The sequence below is a fragment of the Fringilla coelebs genome (assembly GCF_963513975.1).
Source record: "Fringilla coelebs genome assembly, chromosome: 2".
Classification (NCBI taxonomy): domain Eukaryota; kingdom Metazoa; phylum Chordata; class Aves; order Passeriformes; family Fringillidae; genus Fringilla; species Fringilla coelebs.
The window spans coordinates 67,114,612-67,123,482 of record NC_140029.1 but is presented as its reverse complement, the minus strand read 5'-3'; the positions used below and the strand labels follow the sequence as shown (position 1 = coordinate 67,123,482).

At 46.2% G+C, this 8,871-nt stretch overlaps 1 protein-coding gene across 1 annotated transcript; it reads left to right on the top strand.

The window, feature by feature from the left end:
- Nucleotides 1-2,250: 2,250 nt before the first annotated feature.
- Nucleotides 2,251-7,948, top strand: CCNA1 (cyclin A1; the record flags this gene model as incomplete). The annotated part of the gene is made up of 8 exons (XM_084226807.1): nt 2,251-2,385; nt 3,461-3,704; nt 3,929-4,050; nt 4,724-4,947; nt 5,577-5,781; nt 6,646-6,759; nt 7,443-7,576; nt 7,897-7,948. 8 exons carry the CDS (start codon nt 2,251-2,253, stop codon nt 7,946-7,948), a joined length of 1,230 nt encoding a protein of 409 aa, XP_084082933.1.
- Between the last annotated feature and the right edge of the window lie 923 nt (nt 7,949-8,871).

The window sequence follows — 8,871 nt, the reverse complement described above, 5'->3', positions numbered from 1 at the left end:
GTCCACTCAGGAAGGCTTCAGCTGCTTCTCAAACACAAAGGGAAGCTGAGAAGCAAATGACTAATGGCCCAGAGCTTTATTTGATTTGCTGCTGCAATTAAGTAGTGGCTGGCAAAGCTCACTGGCCTCCCTCAGGTACTGATCCATACTGGGCTGTTTCAAAGAGTTCCTGAGAAACTGGAGCTTAGATAACCTCATTAAAAGCATTTGAGAGGCGTTTCAGCCACATTAATGCATGATATGACTAGTGAGGATAGCCATATGCTGCTCATATATAAAAATATGACTAAGTCATCTCTTGGCTAGCTGAGGTTCCTAAATTATGTCTAAATGGAATAAAGATATGATGGGTACTTGGATATAAAGAATGCTTACAAACTGAAGATGAATTTGGTAATCCCATCAAAACAAAAAGGTAAGGAGTGTTTAAAGCTCAGCTTAGGCTAATATTTGATTTCAAAGGCTGGCAGCTACACTAATTTCTTTTCAGAAATTAAAACTTGGCATGAAAATGTTTAAATAACTGCTCCCAAGTGAAGCGTTCCTTGTGCAAACCTGGGGGTGAGAAATTAAAGAAAGAGAAGAACATGGATATACGACATGATCTTCTGTTCCCCTGACTTGCCTTTGCCCACACCTGTAGCTGTGACAGATCCACTACAGTAACTACCTGCTTACAACCCTGTTGCTGCAAGGACATGGAGCCCCTCCCATCCAAAAGGAGAAATAGTGTGTCATGAACAATGGATCAGGTAGCATTTTTCACCTTCAGATATACCACTTGTTCCTTATGATAAAGTTCTTTTTGGGGGTTGGTTAAAAATGAGTTGGTTAAAAAATAAATGTAAAAAGAGTGTGAAGAAAAAATACAGCCCTTTAATGCAGATTGGATCACAAGAACTGCAAAAACCAATTCTGGCATAAGACCCTGCTTGATATATCTGAATTTTGGATCACAGCTTCTACATTTCAATCCCTGGAGAGCATCTCAAGAAGTATCATCAATGCACAGACAGTTTTGACAAAATTCTCTTTAATTTGGTCTTACAAGCCTGCAACAGGGGAAATTCTGACATTTTCCATGCTGTCTCTTCTGGGGCATCACAATTCTGGCATCTAACCTAAATCTCATGCTGAGGTTTCAGCTGCTGTAGTTCTTATTCCTTCGTCTTCACTGCAGACTTTCAGAGGGCTCATGTGCCACACAGGCTATACTCCTGTTTGTTCCTGCTCGGACAGCTATGACTGATCCTGGTGAATCATGCTCAGGCTGAGGTTCACTGTAACCTCCTGACTCTTTGCATAGCTGCTCCCTACCTGGCTGTTCCCCATCCTGCATTTCTGCATTCACTGGCTCTGACCTTGCTTCAGGAGCATCCTGATTTTCCCGAACATTTCTCCAGTTTGCCAAGATCGTTTTAGAAATCTAATCGCGTTCCCCAGAATGGCCACAGCCTTCCCACAAACTGAGCACACGTGCTCAATTTGCCCGTATCATTATGCACATCACTGGTGACAAACTTTGCTGGTTTGACTGAATGAAGCGCTGTTTCCCGTGTGGGCAGCTGAGCGCTGCTTAGCCGTGCAACAGCACAGCCAGGTTGTCACCTAGCTGTCCCTCGGCTTGCACTTATCACGGGAGTCAAACCCCCGCTTACACGAACTAAAAGCTCCTTTTTCTCGCGCGTCCTTTACAAAGAGAGACCGGACTTTATCAATACAGTCCGAGCCCAGCTGTTTGCCCAGAGCCGCCGCTGCGGCTGGCACTCCCCACCCTTGCGCTCCGCGCGTTCGGAGCGCAGCCGGTGCGCGGCCGCGGCGGCTCCGGGCCCGGGCGCTGCGCGGGGCGGGCCGTGCCCGCGCGGGGCCGGGCGGCGCGGCCGGGCCCTGCCGGGGTCACCATGGCGACCCGCGGCCGGCGGGGCTGGCGGGGCGGCGCGCCGGGGGTTGAGCCGCCGGGCTGCCAACCGGCCGCGGCCAACAGCCGCCGCCTCCAGCGGCCGCGCCTACGCAGGGCCGGCGGACGGCCTGGGCGGCGCAGGGGGGCCGAGCCCTTCGGTGGGCCGGTGGCGAGCGGAGCCGGGCAGCGCGGTGGGCCCCCCGTCATCCTGCGGGGCGGGCGGGAGGAAGGGGTTGCCAGGGGCGCATTTGCGGTCGTTCGGAGGATTTTTTATTATTCTTTCCCCCCCGCGATTTCGTTTTATTTCTGTGGGTTTCTTCGCTCCTCCGAAAGGTACCGACGTCGGGGCGATGTATCGCACCGGAGAGAAGAGCCGTGCGGGGCGGCGGGAGTCCTGCCCCGCCGCCCTCCGCAGCAGCGGCGGCCGGGCCGTGCTAGGGGTGCTGACGGAGAACGGGCAGCAGCAGCAGCGGCTCGGCGGCCAGGTGAGCCCCGCTGCCCGCAGCACTGCCGCCCCCCTGCCCGCAGAGCCCGGCTGAGCTCCGCGGCCCTGGGCGGGCAGCCGCCGGCATGAGCGGTGCACGCACCTGCCTCGAGGCTGCCGGCAAAGACCTGGCGTGGCGGGGTGAGAAGGTGACTCGGGCTCCAGCTCTCAAGCGTGAGTTTCCCGAGAAACCCTGCTAGTAACCGCACGGTCCTAACCTGCGGGTGTTTCCCCGTGGAAGTAGTCTGCGTAAATAATTCATCCTGGGAGGAAGGGATACTACTCGGCCGCTTACCCGCCACGGTGTAGGGGGTGGTTTAAGGAAGAGCTGTCCACTGACCCAAAGCTCTCGTTGGTGTTTGGCTAGCCGCGCTCACTCCGGGGTGCCAGAGCCTTCAAGAAGTTCAAGTTAATGACGTGTCGTTTTTCTGCCTTTCTGTCCCTTGAGCCCTCCTGGAGTCTGCCGGTGGGGCGGGGATAATGTTATTGTCCTGACCTAAAATAGCAGCTGGTGTGTGTACACGAACTCTTCTTGGTTTTGGCTGTGTAAAGCCCCTTACTTAGCTCCTGGCTTACTGGCAGTAGATGGTGTGAAGGATTGTAGTCTGGTCAGACATAGTCCTAGGAATTGTAATGCTTAAGCTCAAAAATTCAAACTTAAGTTTTTAAGTGCTTGAAGTGCCTTCTTGCTAGTGCAGTCTTTCCTAAGTCTGTGGCAGTGCTTGGGCACTTGTTAACTTGCTGCGCTTGCAACTGCTCCTTGCCAGAATTGAATGTGTAGCAGACTACACTTCCCAGTCCCATTGGAACTCAGCAGCACCCATGTTCTCCTTGGTGGGAGGCACTGAATATGATGCTGCTCCCCTGGTTTCCTTCCTTACCAGTCCTATTTTCTTCTGTGAGGAGTCTGTCACAGCAAGGCAGCAACAAGTGGCACCAGCTTCAGAAGCATCAAATGTAGTTAGAAGTTCATGGCTTTTCGCATGAACTTCTGTTATTGGTGTCTGTTACACAAGGAAAGGGGTTTTCTCCTCCTGAGCCGCCCTCCCACAGCATTACTGTGTGCTCTGCTTCAGGGTGCTGCTGTTATCAAGCGCTTCTCTGGCTTTGAAAACGCCATCACTTCATCTAGAAAAGATGAAGTGCCCAACTGCATCATCAGTGCTGCATCAAAGCAAGGTTTTGCTATCTACATAGATGACTCAGAAGATAAAGAAAACTACAGCTGTCAAGTGTCTGAAGAGCTGGAATTAAGCCACTGTGAACTGGATACCAGTGCAATGACATCCAGTATTCACCGGCTGCTGGATCTGAGTTCAGGTAACTCCTGTTACTACTCAGATGGTGTCCATAGCACAACCACATGTAGGGTGGTTATGAGTTGTGAATTGTAAGATAGTGAGTAGTTTATGTGACAACAAATAACACTGCAAGCTAACTTGGATTGTGTCTACATGAGGGGCAATAATTCTGAGCTAAAATTAGCAAGAGAAAGTCAAGAGATTAATTATACAAATGTCTTGCTGCTTCCTATTACCTGTTAGGCTCTCCTATGGTAGTGGACACATCCTTCCAATCCCAGCCAGAGGATCACATGGAAGATGTTGTAACTCTGGCTGTGGGAGAGTATGCAGAAGACATTCATCAGTACCTCCGAGAGGCAGAAGTAAGTTGCTGTGAGAAGCTTATATCTGTAGTAGGCTGCAATATTGCAGAGATCCAGGGCTGCCACTGAACTACAAAGAAGAGAAAATAAATAGTAAAAGTAATTTCTAAAGGCAGCATATAGTCAGTGATAAGTTCTTTCAGAATTAATGCATCCCTGTTAATGCCTATGATGGGAGCATCTCTTGACTTGTTTGGTGTGAAGAATTCTTGCAAATGGCAGTAGAATGCTGAAAAAATGCTAAAGCACTGTGATGTGATCTCACTGATTGCTCTCTGGCTATAGCAGTAGGTTTTCCTACCTTCTTGTGTCAGAGCAGTGAAGTGCAGTCTCCTGATGGGAAGAAGGGGGAGGTTCTGATTGGTTCATTTTCAGGTCCTTCTAAATGGCTCAATTGATGGCAAAGGCTGTCCATAGTCCAGGAAGTGTTTTACTATTCTCCTGCTAACACCGAAGCTTCAATCTGTCTCTTCAGTAGAAATACTACTTTCTAGAGATGCCACTGGCTGGGAATAATTACCACTAGCACAATAATTGTAGTTAATACTTACAGTTATTAAGAGTGGGACAACCCCTGCTCTTTTTAATATAAGTATAAAGAATATTCATCAGCTCAGCCATCAATGGTTCTCCTCAGAGTGATCATCCTGATTCTTCAACTCTTTCCAAACAGCTAAGATTTAGGCCCAAGCCCTTCTACATGAAGAAGCAGCCAGATATCACAACAGGAATGCGTGCTATCCTTGTAGACTGGCTGGTAGAAGTAGGGGAAGAGTATAAACTTCGGACAGAGACTTTGTACTTGGCAGTGAACTTCCTGGACAGGTTTCTTTCCTGCATGTCTGTTCTCAGAGGGAAGTTACAGCTTGTAGGAACAGCGGCAATTCTTCTGGCTGCGTAAGTGTTTCATCTTCTGAAATCTTAGTGATCCAAAGCCTATTTTTGGGCTTAGTCTTGTAATGTAATTAAAGAAAGGAAGGTTACATTAGTAGGTAACTTTTCACGATGTCTCAAGATTAGCAACGTGGGCTCCTTTGGTGCTATTAAAATGAAACACTTAATGTTGAATGTGAAGAACTGTAGTGGGGAAAGCTTGTAACAATAAACGCAGTAGCAGAAGCAGTACAGTGTTAAACTGCTAGCCTGTAAGGCTGTAATGGACTCAGTTGCAATCTACAATTGGCCTTTAACTGCTCTAACTAGACAGAGTAAGCAACGTCGCGTAGGGGTGCATGGGTGTTTGTCTGGAGTGTGCTGTGTTACTGAGAGTTGCCCACTGAAAGCTTGCTGTTAAGAGTGAACAATGTGAGTGTGTGTCTGTCTAGACTGATGACTCTGAGTTCCTCTAAGTATATTTGCCCAAGTTTGAAACTAAATTGTTAGCTAGCCTGGAGGAACAAGTAAAATTACAGCTTTCCACAAGTTTTAGTCATGTCATGTTCTCATCCTGACATGGGTACAGCACAAAGATTTCTTTTACTGTAACTTCAAAGCTGACAAATGTGGCTTCTGCATCCCTTTTTCAGGAAGTATGAAGAAATCTACCCACCAGATGTGGATGAATTTGTCTATATAACAGATGATACCTACACAAAGAAGCAGCTGCTAAGAATGGAACACTTGCTTCTCAAAGTGCTGGGTTTTGACCTAACAGCCCCAACCATCAACCAGTTCCTCCTTCAGTATATTCAGAGGCGTGGAATCTGTATGAGGACAGAGAACTTTGCAAGGGTATGGACTATCTGCCTTCTGGGTCTGAGGGGGAAGAAGTGATCCTTAAAGGAGAACAACTTGCATTTCATGAAGCTGTCTCTGCAACAGGCCTGAAACTAACTGCATGTTTCATAGCGGTGGCTTGTGTGCTGAGACTTTTGGATAGATGCCTCATGGAAATCCTAGATTTGGTCTGTCTTGTCTGGTCAGGGATAATTCATTGACCAGGCAATTAGGTGGTAAAAATCTGGTGTTTTTTTCAACAGTGCCTGTGTAGCAAGCCTGTCCTGGATTAGGTGCTACTGTGTATTGCTCCGCAATGACACAGAATATACCTGCATAGCTGCATAGGAGTTGCCTGGAGTAGGCAACCATGCTTAGAAACAACAAAATTACAGTAAAACATCTGACCAGCTGCTTCTCTGCAAAGGGTATAGGATTGTACAGCCTCTACTCCAACAGAACCCATATTGTGCCTCTTAGAGCTGCCCATTTATCCCTGATGTCCAGGTGTTTATCTATATAAACAAGAGCCTTAGCAGATAGGAAGAGTGTGTCTGTCAGTTTTATATAACGTGACTTTTCTGAGTCTCTGCCTGTAAAATCAAGTCAGATCTGATGATAGAACCAGAACTTCAGATTAGATTAGAGTAGATGGGTTAGGCTTTGGCAAAAATGTGGTCTTTCTGTCCCCCCTGAAACATGATAAAGGATCTTCTTTAGGATCAACAGGACTGCAATGCTAATTCTTCTCACTAAATACATAGTTTATGCTTTTGTGCATCATACTGAGACCATTAACAAACTTTAAAACTTGCAGTATTGGACTGATTGTACCAACTAGGTTGATTCTTTTTTAAAAACTTGGGTTTTCTTGTTCAGTATCTTGCAGAGCTGAGTCTCCTTCAAGTTGATCCTCTTCTGAAGTACCTTCCTTCACAAATTGCTGCAGCAGCCTACTGTTTAGCAAACTATACAGTGAACAGATTTTTCTGGGTAAGAACAACAACCGTGCATTATTAAATAGCTCAAGCATTTTGTTATTGTTAGAACTGAGTTGAGAAGGAGGAGGAGTAGCTACAAAGTATATGGTTCGGAAGGCTGAAATCCTAGGATGAGTAGCTGTTCTTGAGCTAATGAGACTACCTGATAAATGACTGTTAAGTAAACCTTAATGACTGTTAAGTAAATATCATGCCTCTTCTCTGAAACAGAAGGGATTTTACTGTTTTGCTCACTTACATCAAGGCTGTACCAAAGGCCTCACAAATGTCCAAAACTACACCCCCAGATACAATTCGGGGTCTTTCTGGGAGAATGGGGAGAATTTATTCTGTCTACTTGAGTGATTATACTGCTGTGTAATTGTGGCTGCTTTACCACAAGCCTTGGCAGACCTTCCAGCTGTATGTTGGAAAAATAACTTCAGTGCAGAGTAAGATCCAGAAGAGATGTAAGGGATGCACATGCTTTGAGCAGAAGGAGCTTGTCAGACTTCATGGCACCAAGGAAGACCTAGAGTGAAACTGATGGCACAATACAATTGAATCTTTTTCATGCTTAAAGAGTCTAGAGTGAGCTCTGATGTAGTGAAAAGAGTTTCTGCTTCCGTGGGAAACCCATCTTCTAGATGGCTGCTGGCTACAATAGAGTAACAGTGTTTTTTCTCATCTGACCAGCCAGAAACACTCACTGCATTTACTGGATATTCCTTAAGTGAGATAGCGCCTTGCCTGACTGACCTGCACAAAGCATGCCTTGATGCATCCCATTGCCAGCTGCAAGCTATTAAGCAGAAGTATAAGCACCCAAAGTAAGTAACCACTATGCCAGTATCTTGGATAGCTGTAAGCACAGGATGACTCTTTTTCCAGCTTGGGCTGTGGCTGTTGTAGCTCTCTCAAAGTTGTCAGCTTCTAGTTCTGAAACTGAAGCCTCCATCAGCCCCTTGAGGAGAAAACTTTTCTGACCAGAAAAGTGATTAATCCATAAATATGCAGATACATTGGATAACAACTTTGTCTGCAATGTTGCAGGATGATGCATCTGTTCTCCAATGTATTGCACAATCAGGAGATAGTTCAGTTGACAAATCTGAAGCAAATATCTGTAGCCACTTCATTTCTATTCCAGGTACCTGCAGGTGTCTCTTCTGGAGCTCCCAGCAGTTCTTCCTCTACGCTAGACACTGTGGATCCTGGACTTGAAGATTACTGTGTCTCAATCAACAAAGCTGGTCTAACATTTCATAGAGCACTGCAGGTCATGTGTCTGTAACCACAGTGATCAGAATGGTTTTTAAGCTAATATTTTTTATTGAGATGCCTTTTTAAAAATAGGTTTTAGACTATAGCTCTTAACATAACTGAAAGCACTTTTAATAAATGTCTTATTACACTCTACTTCTGTGAATCTTCTGACTTCAGTTAATAGCTGCAGTAACAGTGAGTGGAATGAATTTTTGAATGTTTTTGTTTTGTTTTGTTGTTTTGGTTTTTTTGGGGGGAGGGGGGGTGGTGGGTGGGATTTGTTTTTTACTAAATAGCTGTATGCACTTACTAGCTGGCTGGAGTGGATAAAGCAGAGCTTGAACCACCACAACCTGACATCCCTGTAGGCACAGGTGATTTGCTGTAGTCCTGTTTGTTCTTTCATGAATGAGATAAGATCCTGTGGGCATGAACAGAAGCTATTTTCTGCGACTTGTTTACCGTATCAGACCGTACCAGATCATGTTTGTAGAAGATCATCAATGTTGAGGTAAAAGTCAGACTTCCCTTTATGGAAACAAAATAGGGGATTGCCCTGCAGGGAGTTGGGAATTGTGGCTGGCAGAGCATTAGGAGCTTTTCATACACTGGTGAACAGACTGCATTAGGGAGCAGTTCTAAAAGCTATGAGATACTGGAACAGCAGAGTTGATCTGGATGGCTCCTGAGTCAGTCTTGTAGTGTGGAGTGTTGTTGTAACAAACCTGTATTAGATCACCTCTCATGTCACTAGAGCACTGATGATCATGTGTGAAGGGAGGGTGATGGGACAGAGCTATTAGCTGTCTTAGCCCAAGCTGCTGCATGGTCTTGTGTCCCACTGTCAGTTATTTGTTAG